The sequence below is a fragment of the Jaculus jaculus genome, chromosome 1, assembly GCF_020740685.1.
Source record: "Jaculus jaculus isolate mJacJac1 chromosome 1, mJacJac1.mat.Y.cur, whole genome shotgun sequence".
NCBI lineage: Eukaryota > Metazoa > Chordata > Mammalia > Rodentia > Dipodidae > Jaculus > Jaculus jaculus.
The window spans coordinates 51,343,007-51,362,955 of record NC_059102.1 but is presented as its reverse complement, the minus strand read 5'-3'; the positions used below and the strand labels follow the sequence as shown (position 1 = coordinate 51,362,955).

Sequence of the window (19,949 nt, the reverse complement as noted above, 5' to 3'; positions counted from 1 at the left end):
TCGTCCTCGTGGGCTCAGGAGCATGCAGGCGCGCATCAGGGCTGTTTGGGGGCGGGTGTCCTCGAGACCACGTACCCCAGGCCTGCTCCCCCGCCTCTGCGGCTCCGAAGCCAGAGCCCTCAAAGGACAGCTGGCATCGGCAGCCTATCACCGGGGCGCCGGGGGCCAAGGCGCAGGGGTGGCGCGAGTAACGGCTCTCGGAAGCCCCGCCCCTCCAGTTTTAGCCCCCGCGGGGTGTGTCACCCCCTCCGCCTCCGTCGCCGCTTCCTCTTTAAGGCGGATTCCCCCCCCCACCCTCGCGTGGATCTCGCGAGATCCGGGTTGGCGCCGTGACCTCCATGTGGGAGCCTCCGCTCTATAAGTAAACACTGCGCGCGCCCGGGACATGGCTTCTTCCTATTTGTGAGGCGGAGGCTGCTATAGCGCCCCGGGCAGCTTCGGGTTTCCTTCCTCCCCGCTTCCCCCCGCCGGGCCGGGCCTGCAGGCGCCGCAGCGGCGGCGGCGGAGGCGGCTCCGGCCCGAGTCTGCCGGGGTTTGTTCCGCGGCCGGGGCGCGTTGCGCTTACGGCTTGTTCGCCGACCCGCCTGGCAGAGCGGGGCCGCGGGCGCAGCGCCGGGCCGGGCGAGACAAAGGGGTTTGCCGGCCTCCCAAAATGTGGATCCAGGTTCGCACCATCGACGGCTCGCAGACGCGCACCATCGAGGACGTGTCGCGCAAAGCCACCATCGAGGAGCTACGCGAGCGGGTTTGGGCGCTGTTCGACGTGCGGCCCGAGTGCCAGCGCCTGTTCTACCGGGGCAAGCAGGTGAGGCGGGGAGCCCGGGCGGGCGGGCCGCGGCAGGCAGCAGCGGGTGCGGGGCCTGCGGGAGGCCGGGCGGGGTGCTGCCGGTCCCCCACTACAGGTGCATCTAGCGGGTTCAGGCCTGGGCGGCGGGTCGTGGACGCTTCGCCTTGTGTTTTGAGACTGGGGCAGCGGCCGCGGGCACCGGCGAGGAGGCCCCGTGAGTGTCTCTCTCTCTCTCTTTCTCTTCGCGCGCTCGGACGAGCCTGGGCCCGGGAGGCTGGGGAGGGCAGCCATGCCAACGGCACGGGAAGGAATAGGGGCACAGCTGGCATCTCTGGTGGCGCTGACACGGCTGAGGACCTGCGTTGCTTTCGTGTTCCTGGTTCTCAGATAGAAGATGGAAACTGAGGCACAAACACCTTAGACCTGGCCACCTCACTGTGGGAAGGGTTTGAGTCGAAGCGTCTCAGTGTTTGCTTCCTCTTCTTCGCTGCCTACCCTAGGTTTGGAAATCTAGCGGACGGTTCAGAGACCTGCGCTGAATGGGCGATGCATGTAACCCGGAGTCGGCATAGGACCAGGCTATTCCCAGAGGACTTCCTTCCCTCTCACTTTGGAATATTTCCTTCAGCAGAACTTTTTACTCAGCATTGCGGCCTAACCAGCAGTTAACTTGAAGGCAGAAAATGATTTTGATGGCTAAGGTGGTTGTGGGCATCTCTGTTAGTTGTAGATATGGCCATGATCTGGTCAGTCCATTTGCTGTTTCGAATCCCTCAAGGCTCTTGACATTCAGACCCCTCGTTTTTCTGGTCTTTGTATTGTTGTTAGTCTGCTAAAAAGTTGGCATCTTGTAGTTGATAGACCACAGTTTGGCTCCAATCCTGGGATTTGAAATGAATGCAGTCCTTTACAGTAGCTTTTAAGCTGCAAAGAGTCTGGAAGAAATACAGGCTTACTCTTTGGCTATCCAGAAATATCAGAGTAACAAATTGTACTATGTGAAAAAGAAAGCTGAGGTTTTGCCTCCCCATAAAGTTCTAATAGCACTTTCTATTTGTTTTATATTGATTTCTTAGTGTTTGATTTGTATGTGGAAATTTTTGTATCTATACTAAATACTTTGTAGCTTTTTATTGTTGGTGCTTCAAGGGAGTGATAACTTTTTATTTGGCCCCAGGTGAAAACCACGTAATGAAGTTTTTCGGCTTTGATTTCCTAGGTAGGTATAATAGTACATAAATGAACTCCCAGGATACTTCAGCACTAGGGATTGAAATGAAAGATGAGAACGTGTTACTAAGCAACATTCCAAAAGCGTAGTATCAAATATGCTAAAGTACGTTCCCCTGGTTGTTTTCAGGAGAAGGTAGAGATTGGGTGAGATTCAGGGTCTACAAAGTAGACTTTCAGTAAACCAGGAAGATGGTTCCAGGTTTTTGGGAAAAACTGTAGGGGATAGGAACCTTTGCCCTTCCCCATGTTCGTCAATAACATTGCTTTGCTTTGCTTTTTCTTCAGCTAATTGATAAACCAGTAGGGATGAGAAATAGAACTTTGGTGCCAAGCATTGACTTGGAGAGAGAAAAGAAAGGTATTGCTTCTGTATTTATTTCCTTATCAACAGAGAAGTGGCCACAGCAGCGATGTTCTCTGTTTGCCTTTGGAGCTCTATAGTCCAAGAAGAGCAAAGTGAGCATATAGTGGTACATGGGCTGTCCCTATCCTATAAAATGCTTTTATGCTCTTTAGACAAAAACTGCTTTCTCAAGATGCTTTACTGTCACTCACTGAGTGAAACATGTCATAAATAAAACAAATTTACACAAGCTGGGCACTATATTCTCAGTTGCTCTGATGTCTGAGGTAGGAGGATCCCTGGAGTCCAGGTATTTGAGGGGCCAGGGTAACACAGAGATTGTGTCTTAAGAAAGGGGGGTGATGGCTTAGTGGTGAAGTGCTTGCCACACAAGCATGAGGACCAGAGTTCAGATCCCTAGCATCCTTATAAAATGCTGGGCCTTGTGGTGTGTTTGTAATACTAGTGCTGGGTGGAGCTAGGAAGTCCCCAGTACTCATGGGTTGGCTAGTCAAGCCATTGGTTACCTCTAGGTTGTACAAGAGACCTTGTTTCAAAAAATATGGTGGAAATCATTAAAGAAGAGACATGTGTACATAGTTGGAGGAGAGAGTCTAATGAACCCCAGACTTAATGATTTTTGTTAAGGTGCTTGCCTGCAAAGCCTAAGAACCCATGTTCAACTCCCCAGATCACATGTAAGCCAGACACACAAGGTGATGCATACACAAGGTTACACATTGTGCAAAAGGTGGCGCATATGTCTGGAGTTCGATTGCAGTGGGTGGAGGCCCTGGTGTGCCTCTCTTGTCTCACAAAACAAGGCCAGACTCTTGGGCTTGCCCCAGCATACATGTTTATGTATGTACACACATACACACATGGCTGGGGAGATGGGTTAGTGCATAAAGGCATCTGCTTTCAAAGCCTAACAGCCTGAGTTCATTTTCTTGGAACCCTTGTAAAGACATGCACAAAGAAGCACATGTATCTGTAGTTGGTTTGCTGTGGCAAGAGGTCCTGGGGTGCCCATTCCTCCCTAACCCCCCCCCCACTTCTAAATAAAATATTAAAAAAATTTTTTTTTGTTATTTTTGTTTGTTTATTTGAGAGGGACAGAAAGAGGCAGATAGGGACAGGGAGAGAGAATGGGCATGCCAGGGCCTCCAGCCACTGCCAACGAACTCCAGACGCATGCACCCCCTTGTACATCTGGCTAACATGGGTCCTGGGGAGTCAAGCCTCGAACCGGGGTCCTTAGGTTTCACAGGCAAGTGCTTAACCGCTAAGCCATCTCTCCAGCCCTAAATAAAATATTTTTTAAAATTATATATTTCTTTTATTTATGTGTGTATGTATACTTGAGAGAGTGAGAAAGGGGAGGATGAATGTGCCAGGGCTTTCTGCCACTGCAGAAGAATTCCAGACATGTGCTACTTTGTACATTTCGCTTTATGTGGGTACTGGGGCAATCAAACTCAGGCTAGCAGGCTTTGCAAGCAAGCACCCTTAACTGGTGAGTCATTTCTCCAGTCCAAATTGTTGTTTTTTTTAAAAAATCAAACATTTTTATTTTATTTTTTAATTTATTTTGAGAGAGAGGCAGAGAGAATGGGTGCTCAAGACACATGGGTACTGGGAAATTGAAGTTGGGTCCTTAGGCTCTGTCAGCAAGCACCTTAATTGCTAAGCCATTTCTCCAGACCCTAAAGTTTTATTTATTTATTTATTTATTTATTTATTTATTTATTTGAGAGTGACACATAGAGCGAAAGAGGCAGAGAGAGAGAGAGAGAGAGAGAATGGACGCGCCAGGGCTTCCAGCCACTGCAAACGAACTCCAGACACGTGCGCCCCCTTGTGCATCTGACTAACGTGGGTCCTGGGGAATCGAGCCTGGAACCGAGGACCTCAGGCTTCACAGGCAAGCACTTAACCGCTAAGCCATCTCTCCAGCCCAAGACCCTAAAGTTTTTGAAGGGAATATTGAAAGCTTGTTAAGCATAATTAAATCATTATCTTTTTGGGGGTGGGGTCAACATCAAGTCTTTAATAGTGGTAGTGGCTGGAGGCCCTGGTGTGCCAGTTCTTTCCTTCTCTATCATTCACTCACTCTCACTCTAGCTCTTTTGCATAAAAAAGGGTCAGTCTGTTGTGCTTGCCTTAAAAAATAAAAAGATGTAAAAATGCTTTGCTTGGGAGTTCCACAAAGCATAGCCAGATGCAGCAGGGCAAGAGCACCTGGGGTTGCACATACCTGTCCAAGATAGCCACACATGTATGCAGGTTACAGTGGAATGAGTGCTCCCTGCCAGGATCAGGTACTCATTTCAGAGCTTCAGGAAATATCTTAAAGAAATTTCTGGAAGCCCAGGGGCGAAGTTGAGCTGGAGTCAGCTGCTCCTTATGAGCCACTGTATCTCAATGATGCTGATCCTGTCCTTGGACACAAGGGAGTATAATGGAGTGTTATGGGGTCCAGGAAAGTCCTTGAACCCCAAACCCTAGGTTCATTTCTAATTTTAACCAAAGAATAAAGAAGACTAAGAAGGATAATTATTATATTTGAGGGAAGTATAGAGCCAAGGAAAGGCACCCATGCAACTAGATATCCCACGTAAAGGGCCTGGGGGGAAAAAAAGCATGGAAAGAGAAGAGAAAAGAAAATTCAAGGTTTTCGTGCCATGTGGGGAGCTGCAGGGGATAAAGGAACCCTTGTGGAGAGTAAGAGTTAGGAGCCCCTCCTGGCTGGGCCTGGGCCAAGCCAACCCACAAAAAACTCATCCACAGCTGGAAGTTCCCAAGTGGTCAGAGAACCTGTCCTCCCCCCCCCTTTTTTTTAGTTATCAAAACTTTGTTTTATTTTCAATACAAGATAAATACCATGCTTGTTACTAGTGCAGTTTGTCCTCCCCTTTCTTATTACCTTTTAGTGGTGGGCTGTTTTCAGGCTCAAGTGAACCAGAGGGACAGCTGGTTGGTTAGGTCTAGGGGCTGTTTCAGGAAGCGGTTAGCCCTGGCACCAAGTTCCAGGGGCTGAACTTGACCAATCACAATGTTTAAATCCTGTGAAAGACCTCTCCCCCAGAAGGGGTCCTGGTGTGTGGAAAAACAGGTCTAGGGAAGTAGGCAAGAGATAAGAAGTCACATCATCTGATTTCTAGCAAGTGCAAACTTTTCTGCCTTTTTTACCTTCAGGGGTCCAGTCACTCTAACTGTACCCCCCCTCTCAGGAGTATTGAAGATTAAGGTGCTGATGACATTGGTAGAGATACCAGCTCTAGACAATGACCTGTGATCTGGAACTTGATTCCACATTTCCTTGAAGCCCAGGGACTGTTCTGTAGTGTGCTTCATCTTGTAGCTCCCCAGTGGACTGATCAGCAGAAAGTCACCGGAGAACATTTCCCACATTTCTGCGTCCATAATGATGGAAACACAACCCTCAATGAGGAAAAAGGTGGAGAACAGGATAGAGCTGGGTTCAGGATCACATGGAGATTCCTCCTTAGGGACATTGTGTGAGTAAGAAAGGATGTCAGTAAGGGTAGTGGTGATGGCAGGCAGCATCTCCATCTAGTGTGAGGACACAGGTTGTTCTGAGGGCTCTCCAAGTATGATGCTTTGTAGAGCTGGAGCCATGGTAGGTGCTGGGAAAGTCATTGCTGGTATCACCTCTGGGTAACTGGCACAGGTCCCTGCCAACTCTACAGTAAATGTGGAGGTGCATGGACAACACCAGCACATATCATATACGTGGTGCTCAGCCAGTGGTGCAGTGATTGAGCCAGCAATCTTGGTGGCCCCACCAATCACTCACCAGTTACTTAACCTCAGCCACTTGCAGGAACTTGCTTGGATGAAGCTTGCTTTCCTCATCCACCATGAGGAATTCTCTGGGGTCTCTGTCCTCCTAAAGAACTGTATGTGGAGCCAGACCCTGATGGCAATGTTCAGCCCCTGTACCTAGTGCTCTAGGATGAGCAGTTCCAATGCAGATCATGCCGTCCTAGCCCAGCTGCCTGCTTCACCTGGGCCAGAGATCCCAGTATGTGTATAAGAGCAAAGAATTTTGTATGTACAGTGGCATTGCAGTTCAAGACACACAGTAGTCAAATCTGAACTGTGGTGTTAAACATCAGGCACTGTTCATGGCAGCATGGGGTGTAGTGCAGAGTGCACAGTATATTTTCAGAACCAAGGTTGCAGTGAAGTCACACATTAGGAGTGCTGCCAGAAATATCTTGGGTTCATCATAAATTTAGTTTTGAATTAATTTTTTTGTCATTGTATATTCAGAAATGTTTTCTTACTGTCAAATTTTTGTGATCTGCTATGGTGGTTTGAATGTAAATGTCTCCCCGTAACCTCAAATATTTGTTTCAGCTTCTTACTTAGTCCCTAGCTGGTTAGTCTTTGTGGGGTGAAGGCTTACTAAAGGAAGAATGTCACTAGGGGTACACCTTGGGATTGATTAGTCCAGCCTACTGTGTGTGTGCTCAGAGCCAGCTTGTGCTTGCTGCTCTCATCCGGGGATGTGAGATGAAGTGAGCCCTCTCCCTCTGCCAAGATGAAGTTTCCCTGTGAAACTGTAAGCCTGAAATAAATCCTTTCCTGCTGTGAGCTGCTTCTGGTTGGCGTTTTGTCCTAGCAATGAAAAGGTAATTGCTACTCCTTCCAACATTCAGTTATAAGGGCCCCATAATGACAGATCACAGTAGGATGGGTTCTTAATATTTTATTCATTTTCAAGGAGAGAGAGAGCAGAGTCAGAAAATGAAAGAATGAATTGTGAATGAATGGGCACGCCAGAGTTTTCTTGCCCCTGCAGATGAACTCCAGATACATGTTCCACTAGTATCAGGCTTTATGTGGAGGGTGCTAGGAAATCAAATCATGGCCCACTCAGGCTGGCAGGCTTTGCAAGCAAGTGTCTTTAACTACTGAGCTACAGGGTGATTTCTGTATGTTAGTGCTGCTTTCTCTTGGTTAGAGAAGCTTCTCTTTTCAGATGGTGGTGGCTATTGATGAGACACAAAAACTCATCATTGTGCTGAGAATAAGTGACAGTTGAGTGGTTAGCACCAAATAAGTCATACCTATCACATCTCCCAGTGGCTTAGGGACTATAGTGGACAAGGTGGCAGTGCCAAAGAATAGGGAGGAGGGCTTTGAAATTCTGTCTTCTAGACACAAGGGGGTGGTTGCATTCATGACTTCACAAGTAGTAGTTGTTACCTGCACAATACTTGTATAATCAGCATGTCATGGGTGATGGAGGAGGGCAATATATACACATATAGCAAAATAGAAGAGGGACGAGTTGGAATGATGAAGATGTTCAGTGGAAGGAGATGGACAAAGCAATGGAAGGGAATTATGATCAAAATCATTATATATAAACATAAAAATTGCCTCTAAGAAAAGGGTTCTCGATGGTCTCATCCCTTTCTCCCCACTCAAGCCATATTTGAGTAACTTTGAATCGTTATTTCCGTTATTTAATAGTAGACCTAAAGTACTCTTCAGGTAAACCATTCAGCAGCATTGTGTGTGTGCATGTATGTGCACACTTACAGTCCTGTCTCTGCCTCCTGAGTGCTGGGATTAAAGATGTGTACCACCAATCACACATAACTGCAGTTTGTTTTTAAATATTGGCTATGATGTCTTCTTATTTTTTATTTATTTTCAGGTAGTGTCTCACTCTAGCCCAGGCTGACCTGGAATTCCCTGTGTAGTCTCAGGCTGGTCTCAAACACACAGTGATCCTCCTCCTTCTGTCTTCCAAGTGCTGGGGTCAAAGCCTGGCTGGTCATGTTGTCTTACATGTTTGTGTATGTGTACATGTTCATGTGAGTGCAGGCATGTGTGTATCATGGAGTACATGTATAGGTCAGAGGACCACTTTTGGGTCAGTCCTCATCTATCCACCTCATTTTAGAGGCAGGTTTTCTGGCTCTGGATTCTAGTTCTGCTGTTCTTTGCCGTGCTCACCATAAGTTCTGGGGAATTTTGACAGAGCCCGTCATGTCGTCTGTTTTTCTGTGTGTGGGATCTGGGGATGAGAGTCTTCAGAATGAACTGAGTTGCTCCAGCTTGAGTGATGAATGCTTTACCAGTGAGCCATCTCCCCTGTCCCCATTCCAGAATTCTAAATAGTTCTTCACAAAATATGAAAATTTGTTGAATAAAATAGGATCTTGGGCTGGAGAAATAGCTTAGTAGTTGAGGCACTTGCCCGTGAAGCCTGAGGACCCAGATTTGACTCTCCAGAACCCATGTAAGCTGGATGCACAAAGTGGCGCATGCTTTTGGCATTCATTTTCAGTATCTAGTGGTCTGAGTGTACCCATTCTCTCTCTCTCAAATAAATAATAAATTAAATGGGATCTTGCCCAGGCTTGGTGGTACACACCTTTAATTCCAGCACTCAGGAAGCAGAAGTAGGAGGACCACTCTGATGCTACATAATGAATTTCAGGTCAGCCTGGGTTAGAGAGAGAGAGAGAGAGAGAGAGAGAGAGAGGGGGAGGGAGGGAGGGAGGGAGGGAGGGAGGGAGGGGGACCCTACCTTGAAACCTGCAACAAATAAAGAAAAAGGGATCTTGCTATGCAATAGAGAATAGTGACCCTTTTAGAAAGGTCAGAATATGTATAAATTAGGATTGAGTTTATAATTTTGGGGAAAATATCCTGGCAAAGCCAGCATGAGGAAAGATGGTTATAATTATTAGTTTCATGCTTTTATACACTTACTGCTGCATACTTACTTGAGATACTATTTGCCTGTCAAAGTTTGGAGTACCACTTGAAGAATTGTATTTACTCTCGACAGTCATTTGGTACAGTCATTTGGTAGAAACTTGTGAGGGGCTGAGTATAGGAATGTCTCCAAGGTTCTTCTAACATGTAAGCTACAAACTTCAATAGAAAAATGTTATGGAAACATGTTCAATTTTTAATTCGTTTACCCTTTTTTTGAGAAAGGGTTTTGCTGTGTAACTTGGGCTGGCCTTCCACTTGGGATTCTCTCTTCAGCCTTCTGAGTGATAGGATTTGTTTATAGCCATTCACCACATACTCATGTTAACTTTGATGTTTTCACAGTTGTCTTCATTTTAGGGAATGACTTAACATAGTTAATTTGGATATTTCATGCTTTTTTAGAGTTTATTTCCTATTTTAACCTTAAACATTTTAAATAGCTGTCAGAAGGTTCATTAGTTTATATGTTTTATATATTTTCAATTCTCCTAGAATTAGGGTGTACCTGTTTTGTTTTTGGCTGTTTGAGAATGCCAGAATGAAGGTATAACTGTACAGTTTTTGCCTTTTTGTTTGTTTATTTGTTCTTTTGTTTTTTTTGGGGTAGGATTTCACTCTAGCCTAGGCTGATCTGGAATTCACTCTTTAGTCTCAGGGTGCCCTTGAACTCATGGCGATCCTCCTGCCTATGCCACTGCCTCCCAAGTGCTGGGATTATGCACCACCATACTCAGCAGTTTTTGCCTTTTTAATATTATTTTGTTTATTTTTATTTATTTGAGAGCAACAGGGGGGTGGGGGGGAATGGGCACGCCAGGGCTTCCAGCCACTGCAAACGAACTCTAGATGCGTGCATCCCCTTGTGCTAATGTGGGTCCTGGGGAATCGAGCCTTGAACCGGGGTCCTTAGGCTTCACAGGCAAGCACTAACTGCTAAGCCATCTCTCCAGCCCAGTTTTTGCCTTAAAAAACAAAACAAAACAAACAGACAAACAAAAAAACATTTATTTGAGAGAGGGGAGAGTGAGAATATGTGCATGCCAGGGACTCTAGCAACTGCAAATGAATTCCAGATGCATGCACCACCTTGTGTATCTAGCTTTACGTGGGTACTGGCGAATCAAACCTGAGTCCTTAGGCTTTGCAGGTAAGAGTTTTAACCATTAAGCCATCTCACCAGCCAAGTTTTGCATTTTGTGTGCCCCTGCATAGAGGGTTTAAGACTGGAGGAGTTCTTAATTAATATATGCTATGTTAAGATTCCTGTCTGTGTAAGGACTTACCTGGTTTCTGCCTTGGGATATTTCTCAGGCTTATGTAGGCTAAGTATGATATTTTTTTGTTTTTGTGTCTAAGGTGGGGTAGTGTGTCTGGCTGGCTGGGGACTGAACCCAGGTCTTGTGTGTGGTAGGCAAGCACTCTATTATTGTGGTCAAGTATAACTAACCTGTGAGATAGTACCTGGGAAATTCGTGAAACTCTTGATCTATCATTTTCATTTAGCAAATGTGAATACTTGTAACATGTGGAGTTAAGCTAGGTGTGTTTTGGGGTCATCTGAATAAAAATCACTCATCTAAGACATTAGGAAAGAAAAAAAATTAAATTTTGTTTATTTGAGAGAGGAAAGAGGCAGATAGGTAGAAAGAACGAACGGGCATGCTAGGGCCTTCCCCCACTGCAAACGAACTTCAGATGATTGTGCCACCTTGTGAATCTGGTTTACTTGGACCCTAGGGAATCTAACCTGGGTCCTTTGGCTTTGCAGGCAAGCACATTAACCACTAAGCCATTTCTTCAGCCCAACATTAGTAAATTTTTAATTAATGGATATATTTACTTACTCTCTTTGTTTGAATTCTTAAATACTGTTATTTTTGTTTGTAGTTCTTGTTTTGTTTTTTCGAGGTAGGGTGTCTCCCAAGTGCTGGGATTAAAGGTGTGCACCACCATGCCTGGGCTTGTTTGTAGTTCTTAGTGATGACTATTTGTGTACCTAGATACATATATGCATATACATACATACATACATACATACATACATACATACATACATAACAGGCAAACTACAAGGTAATAGTATTTTTAAAGAGTTACAGGTTTTTTTTATTGTAATAGTGTGAAATAGTCAACTGAAATTTATAAAGAAACAAAGAGTAGAAACTTAGTTTCATAGGATTAATGCAATAAAGTTCCAAAACTGGCTTAAAGTATTAGAAATTTGTATCAGTTGTAGAGGATAGAATTCATGGTATCAGTTAGTTATGGACTTGCTGTCTGGCTGTAGGGTAGTCCTTCCTGTAATAAACAGGAAATTCTTAATTATTAGCTGAATTTCTTTTTTAATTGATCAATTATTTATATGCAAGTGTGGGGGGGAAGAGCGCGCGATGCAAACACGGGCAAAGCATGCGAATGGGCGCACCAGGTCCTCTAGCCACTGCAGAGAACTACAGATGTGTGCACCACTTTGTGTATTTGGCTTTTTGTTGGTACCGGGTAATTGAACCCAGGTCATTAGGCTTTGCAGGCATGCACCTTAATTGCTGAACCACTTCTCCAGCTCCTATTTAATGAATTTATATTACTGTAGTCATATGGCCTCTTTTCTGCATCTTTATTTGGTCTTCCTGTTGTCAGTTTCCATCTTTCTTTTTCTAAAGAAAACTCACACAGAGGCTTACCTAATGACCTCATTTTAATTTTATTACCTCTTTTTAGAGACCCTGTCCACAAGGTCTGAGCATTGGTCTTCAGTATATAAATGTTCAGCGTACACAACCCAGTCTAAAACAATAGGTTTGCACTTTTCTCAAGTGTTTTTCTGGATTCCTCTAAAGAGCCTATATCCATATATGGTCAGATTCTGAATTTTTGTTTGTTTGTTTGATGCTGAGACTTGAACTTAGGCCTTGTGTAATAACTAGGTACTCTATCACTACTTTCAGCTCACCGTGGTACTTTGGAGTAAGAACTTCAGCACATCTTTTTGTTTGTGTTTTTGTGTGTGTGTGTAGGAATCTAGTTAATTCCATAACCCCACAAAATATGGGTGAGTTGCAGTATAGTACAGCTTATTTGAATTTATCCTATAAGACTTTATGATAAAACTTGATAATCTTTGCTGATAGACCGAATTAGAGAACTTTAGATGTGTGAAATATAGCATAAGCAAGAGTTGTAATTATTCCTGCTTTACTTAAATTATCAACAGTGTGTCAGAAAGGTAAAGTAATTGACCTAATGTCTTAATAAACATAAGGCTATAAAACAGCCAGTTTTCAGGCTGGAGAGATGGCTTAGCGGTTAAGTGCTTGCCTGTGAAGCCTAAGGACCCCGGTTCAAGGCTCGGTTCCCCAGGTCCCACGTTAGCCAGACGCACAAGGGGGCGCACGCGTCTGGAGTTCGTTTGCAGTGGCTGGAAGCTCTGGCACGCCCATTCTCTCTCTCCCTCTATCTGTCTTTCTCTCTGTGTCTGTCACTGTCAAATAAATAAATAATGGATAAAAAATATATATATATAAAACAGCCAGTTTTCAAAATTCACTTTTTTCTTCAGTAGAATCAAGGTACTTTTGATTAAAATAAGCAAGTTTTTTTTTTTTTTTTTTTTTTTTTGAGAAAGCTATGTGGTGCATACTTGTAATCCCAGCACTCAAGAGGCAAAGGCACCAAGATCATGAATTTAAGACTAATCAAAAGATTAGGACAGCCAGGTGTGTTGGCACACACCTTTTAATCCCAGCACTTGGGAGGCAGAGACAGGAAGATCACTGTGAGTTCAAGGCCAGCCTGAAACTATATAGCGAAATCCACATCAGCCTAGGCTAGATGGCAATCCCTCCCCTTCCCCAGCAAATAAAAAAGGATGAGGACACAAACAAAATTGGTGAGAGGTTAAATTAGCTTAGAGGTTTGTTTGTCTTGTTTTGGCTCAGTCTTAAGATCACAGCCGCTAGGATACAGATTTTTATTTTAATGGAAAGCAGTTTTCCCTGTGGTTCATCTGGAGAGATTCTTCTGATTTTATTAGGGTTCAGGAAAGGTGCTGACATTAGAGGCTGCAATATACTTGAGAATGATTTCATATCATTAAGTTGCAATGGTATGAGTTTAATAGTTGGGCTAGGATATTTAGATACCTAAAGTTGTAGAAATGGAGTTTTGAGATAAGCATTTCAGTATATATTTCTCTTTTTTTTTCTAGTTGGAAAATGGATATACTTTATTTGACTATGATGTTGGATTGAATGATATAATTCAGCTGCTTGTTCGTCCAGACTCTGATCTTCCTAGCACATCTAAACAGACTGATGTACAGGCTAAGCCCTGTTCTAATAGCCCGCCTAAAGTAAAGAAAACTGCAAGGGTGGGATCTTCCCGGCAGCCATCTGCATCAGCTCGTGCTTGTCTGGTTGATCCTGGCTTTGGATTGTATAAGGTATGGCCTTTTCACAATTCTTACTACTTTGTGAGAATGCAGATGTATGTTCTTTTTATTTAGGATGCGAATTTGTAAATATTAATTTGCATTTGAAAGTAAAGATTGAAGTGTTATTTTAACTGTTAAAAGTAGTTTTTAAATATTGCTGTGGCAGACAAATACACACACATACAGTTCAAAGAACAATAAAGCGAACATTGTGGAATTCCATTTATGTTAAGAAATAGAATGATGCCAATCTTTAAAAAATTTTCTATGTGACCCTACCAAACATAGCTCTTTCTTTTGTGAAGTAAGCTACTTTTATGATAATTTCCTTGTATTTCTTTAGTTTTACTCTTAAATTTTTACTTCTCTAAACAATCTGTTGTTTTGTGTACAGTTAAGTTTTTTTAAGATGGGATTCTACTGTTTCTCAACATCAGTTTTTCTCATGAATATAGCCATATTTTATTCCTTTATATTAGTACATTGTACTTTATTAACATACTACTATATTTAATAGATGTCTGGGCTGTGTTCCAACATCAGCTGTTTTTAATAGTGCTGTTTGTTTAGACATTTTTACTCAAAGATAGAAGTGCTGGTTTTTCATTCAGAGCATAATGTCAGACTTCTTTTTCATTGGACTGTCCGTGTAACTTATGCTAATGTTCTGTTTGTTTAACCATATTTCCATGCTGTTCTGAGTGCTGTAGCCTTACAGAGTTCGCTGTCTCCCTCTCATTTATGAAGTCTAGCTCCTTTTCAAGCATGTCTTGGTTTATGATTGTAAATACTTGAAATTAAAAATTGTTAGAAGTGGCTGTACAAAGCTCTACAAGCAACCTGCTTGGATTTCAGTGGGGGATCGCATTTAAAGATCAACTTTATTAACATTCGTTGTTAATTTAAATTCATTAACACAGTAGATCTCTCAGTTTAGATCTTTGACATCTTAGTGAGGGCTCTCTTCATCTTATTTGATTCATTTCTGGTAGTTTTATATTTTTGATGCTGTTTTATATCAGTTATCTTTTGGCTAGGGCTGGGTAGATGGCTCGTTTGATTAAGGTGTTTGCTTCAAAGTTGAATGTATCATTAGTGGCTTACTGACTGAGTTTTATTTATTTATTTGTAAATATTTTTACTTATTTGTAAGTTGGGGGTTAGGTTGAGAATGTGCACGTCAGGTTCTCTAGCCACTGCAAACAAACTTCACAGTGTGCATCTGGCTTTATATGGATACTGGAGAATGGAACCCGGGTTGGTAGGCTTTGTAGGCAAAAACTTACTGCTGAGCCATTTCTGCAGCCCCAGGTTGGTTTTGAATTTGTGATACTCCCACCCAAGAGCTGTAATTATAGGCTTGTACCACCATGCCTGGCCTTATTAATAGAATTTTTTAAAAGATTTATTCATTTATTAGAGACAAAGGGAGGGAGAGAGAGTGTGAGTGAGTGAGAATGGGCGCACCAGGGCCTCCAGCCATTGCAAACGAACTCCAGACATATGAACCACCATCTGCATCTGGCTTACTTGGGTCCTGGAGAATTGAACCTGGGTCCTTAGGCTTCGCAGGCAAGCATCTTAACCAATAAACTATTTCTCCAGCCCCACCTGCCTTTATTTAATGGTTACTGTATTTCATACAATTACATAGTATAGATGCTACAGATCTTCACTATGTTCCTATGTGTCTAGCAGTTGGAGAAAATTAAAGAAAAAAAAAAAGACTAAAGCTTTGTTATCAAACCTGGTTTCAAATTCCAGGTAAATTGTATCTTTCAATAATACTTGGAAGATAATTTACTCAATTTAGGAACACATTAGAACCCATCACTTAACTCTAAAAAGACTAATGTTACTTGTGTTGTTACACACATGTGCGCGCGCGCACACACACACACATTTCATATATAATATATATGGATAGGTGGAAAAATGGATGATGGATGGATAGTGTGGTGAGTGGTGTGTGTGCAGATACCTGTTTCCTTTTTTTTTTTTTTTTTTTTATCTTTTTGGTTTTTCAAGATAGGGTTTCGTTGTAGCCCAGGCTGACCTGAATTTGCTGTGTAGTCTCAAGGTGGCCTTGAACTCTCCGGCAGTCCACCTACCTCTGCTTCCCAAGTGCTGGGATTAAAGGAGTGTACCCCCACGCCCGGCTCAGATACATGTTTCCTAAGACCAGAGCGGAAAAACACTGGGTGCCTCACCTCTATCGTGCATCTGCATTTGAGGGAGTCTCCCACTGATTCCAGAGCTTGCTGTTTTCATGAGCTTCAGCTATGCTCTGGTCTCTGTTCCTTACAAGACTGGGATTACATGCATGGTTACCACATGCAGCTGGTTACCTAGGTGCTGGGGAATTGAGCTCAAGCTATCCCAGTTCCCCTCCGACCCTATGCTAGTTTAGGAAGCACACTGCTGAGCCATCTCTCCTGCCTCTGTACTTTTATTTATTTATTTGTTTATTTTGTTTTTCAAGGTAGGGTCTCACTCTAGCCCAGGCTGACCTGGAATTCACTATGGAGTCTCAGGGTGGCCTCGAACTCACAGCAATCCTCCTACTTTTATCTCCCGAGTGCTGAGATTAAAGGTGTGCGCCATCACGCCTGGTACTTTAATATTTTTTTATTTTTTTAATTTTTATTTATTTATTATTTATTTATTTATTTATTTGAGAGCGACAGACACAGAGAGAAAGACAGGTAGAGGGAGAGAGAGAGAATGGGCGCGCCAGGGCTTCCAGACTCTGCAAACGAACTCCAGACGCGTGCGCCCCCTTGTGCATCTGGCTAACGTGGGACCTGGGGAACCGAGCCTCGAACCGGGGTCCTTAGGCTTCACAGGCAAGCGCTTAACCGCTAAGCCATCTCTCCAGCCCCTTTTAATATTTTTAAAGCTACATTTAATCTTCCTTTTTGGTTGAAGAAGCTAACAGATTTGTTTGCTTTTTTGTGTTGATAAAGTTATTGTCATAAGTATTTGAAAGTTTGTGTAATGGGTTATTTTCAGTTAATTCCTCTTATGAACATTTGTATATATAGTATAGACTTGTACTTGGTATTAAAGGTAGATGACTAAACAAAGTGATATTGTCCCTGTGTTCTTGGAACTTCTATTAATCTAGCTGAACTGAAAACGGTTTAAAAGGAACTACTCTTGAATTGTTTTTGAGTTTCATTTTTTTAAATTGTGGAAGTTTTATTATCAATTATTTTGTTTTTTAGGTAAAAATTGGGAAATTTTTCCTTTATCTTGACTGCTTACTTATGTAATTTTGCTTTGTAAGCATTCTTTTTGGGGGGGAGGATAATGTTAAGAATTGAACCTGAGACCTTTTGTTTTTTTGTGGGTTTTTTCTTTTTAAATTTCTTTTTATTTTATTTATTTATTTGAGAGCAACAGACACAGAGAGAGAATGGGGGCACGAGGGCCTCCAGCCACTGCAAATGAACTCCAGATGCGTGTGCCCCCTTGTGCACCTGGATAATGTGGGTCCTGGGGAATTGAGCCTCAAATGGGGGTCCTTAGGCTTCGCTTAACCGCTAAGTCATCTCTCCAGGCCAACCTGTGGTCTTTTGCATACTAAGCACTTTATTTAGTACTGACCTATAACTTAGCTCCACATTTTCCTTTTATTTTGAATTCATTTACTTATTTTTGTTTTTTCGAGGTAGGGTCACATACTAGCCCATGCTGACCTGGAATTCACTATGTAGTCTCAGGGTGGCCTCGAACTCATGGTGATCCTATCTTTGCCTCCTGAGTGCTGGGATTAAAGGTGTGTGCCACTATGCCTGACTATTTTTGTTTTTTTGAGGTAGGGACTCACTCTAACTCAGGCTCACCTGGAATTCATTGTCTCAGGCTGGCCTCACAGTCACAGTGACCCTCCTACCTCTCCCTCCTCAGTGCTGGGATTAAAGGTGAGTGCCACCATACCTGGCCAGATTTTCCTTTTATAAATGAAGAGCTTGATAATTAAAATTACTTCCTGTGTAAACAAAGAATTTGTTTGTTTTCCTCTTCCCATTTAACTGAAATGCTATTCTTTGAACATCAAGATAAGTGGTGCATAAAGGTAAATTTTTAAAAATTTGGGCTGGAGAGATGGCATAACAGTTAAGGCACTTCTCTACTAAGCCTAAGGACTCAGGTTCAATTCCCCAGTACCCATGTGCACATGGTAGTGCCTGCATCTGAAGTTTGTTTGCAGTGGCCGAAGGCCCTTGCACATCCATTCTCCCTCCCTCCTTCCTTCTCTCCTTTCCTCTCTCTAATAAAAATTAAATAGAAAAACAGATAAAAATTTATTCATAATTTCTATAGAATAGCGTTCAAATAGTATATCAAGATGGCTAACTTTGAGCAGTATTGTTGCTGTTGAGAAAAACTACTCATCATTATTCACATTTGAAGAAGGTCTGTAGGAGATTAAACAGGGACTGGGTTCATCCATTCCAACTGGTCATTGAGCTTATGTTGAATTCCAGATGCATGTGCCACTTTGTACATATGGCTTTATATGGGGCATTGAACCTAGGCTATCAGGCTTTACATGCAAACACCTTTAACTACTGAGCCATCTCTTCAGCCCTAATTTTGGTTTTTGAATGTGGGAACTTTATATGTCTTAATTAAGGTCCTACTTTTGAAATGGTTGTCATCTAGCTAAAGTGATATGTTTTAGTGTTGTTTTTACATTTCAACAAGTGTGTGGCAGTTGAGCTTTTTGCATTTTTTTTTTTCATGCTTAATGGGAAACACAAGAAAAAGAGAAACTGATTAATAATCTGAGTAAAATTAGTGATATTTTATCATGTTCTATTAGGTCTTTTGTTCATAGTACAATTTGGAAAATGTAATGGACAACATCAAAAGAGCAGCTTAAAGAAGTACTGTCCAGAAAGACAAGAAAAAAAAAAAAAAGAAGAAGAAGAAGTATTGTCCATCAGTGTTTATAAACACCATCCAAATTAAGAAACAGGAGTCTGGCGTGGTGTGGTGGATCATGCCTATGGGCCCAACATTCAGGAGGTTGATGTAGGAGGATCACCATGAGTTGGAGGCCAACCTGGGCTACAGATTGAATTCCAGTCCAGCCTGTGCTAGAGTGAGCCCTGCCTTAAATAAACAAACAGTGACACTCTTACCAGCATCCTAGGAATTTCCCATGTACCTCTTTCTCATGTCTTCTTTCCTTGTAACTGCTACCCGAATTTCTATGCTTATCTTCTCTTTGTTCAAATAGCTTCTTAATAATATTTAACCTGCTTATGCAAACCTAATTTGGTCGTTTCTGAATTTGATATAAATGAGTGCATGTAACTTTTTTTTTTTTTTTTTGAGGTAGGGGCTTACTGCAGCCCAGGCTGACCTAGAACTCACTCTGTAGTCCCAGGCTAGCCTTGAATTCATAATGTTCCTGTATCTCTGCCTTCCCTGTGCTGAGATTAAAAGTGTGTGCGTTCTCTCTCTGTTTTTCTCTCCTCCTTTCTCTGTCAAATAAATAAATAAAAATAAAATATTTTTTAAAATGGTCTGGAGGGATGATTTAGCAGTTAAGGCAGTTGCCTGCAAAGCCAAAGGACCCAGGCTCAGTTCCCCAGGACCCATGTTAGCCAGGTGCACAAGGGGGCCTCAAGCATCTAGAGTTCATTTGTAGTGGACAGAAGCCCTGGTGCGCCCATTCTCTCTCTCTCTTTCTCTCTCTCTCTCTCTCTCTCTCTCTCCTTTCTCTGTTCAATAAATAAATGAATAAAAATAAAATACTTGAAAGTGTGTGCCACCATGCCTGGCCTAACTTTATTTTGTTTACGTGTAAATCCAATAAAATGGTGTGATAGATCGTAGGATATAGGTTATCTGCTCTGTTGGACCTATTTTACCTTTCTGTTGGGAGACACATTAAAGCTCTGGGCTGTGTTTTTTCCTAGTTTCTTTTGCCTCTTGACTAAACCTGGTGCTTTCCTGTGTGGCCTTGAGTGCCTTCTCTTAAATGTTCTTGGAAACATTTAAGGAAGTCTTCTTTTTAATAACATTAACTCTCTGCTAAATTAAAACTCTTGTGTATCTGATTGAAACACTTCCACTCATATATGCATTGTCTTCTTTTTTTTTTTTTTGCCATGTTGTCTTTTCATTTTATTTTTATTTATTAATTTTTTTTTGATACAGGGTCTCACTATGTAGTCCAGGCAGGCCTCAAACTCTTGTGATCCTTCTGTTTCAGGTTCCCAATATCTGGAATTGTATGTGCCCAGCTGTCTCTTAAATTTTGCTACTCCTTTCTAGCAAACTAAGAACCCAATTACCACTATTCCTTAGAAGGGCTAGGGCAGTATCATGTTTTCATGTTAATTATATTGGCTTAAGTATTTTTGTTC

At 42.6% G+C, this 19,949-nt stretch overlaps 1 protein-coding gene across 1 annotated transcript in view; it reads left to right on the top strand.

The window, feature by feature from the left end:
* Positions 1-574: 574 nt before the first annotated feature.
* Positions 575-19,949, top strand: part of Uhrf2 (ubiquitin like with PHD and ring finger domains 2) — a 78,310-nt gene continuing 58,935 nt past the window's right edge. The window contains exons 1-2 of the mRNA XM_004653185.2: positions 575-805; positions 13,339-13,572. Of these exons, the coding sequence (XP_004653242.1) occupies positions 653-805; positions 13,339-13,572 (387 nt within the window). The 5' untranslated portion in view covers positions 575-652. The remainder of the gene's footprint in view (positions 806-13,338; positions 13,573-19,949) is intronic.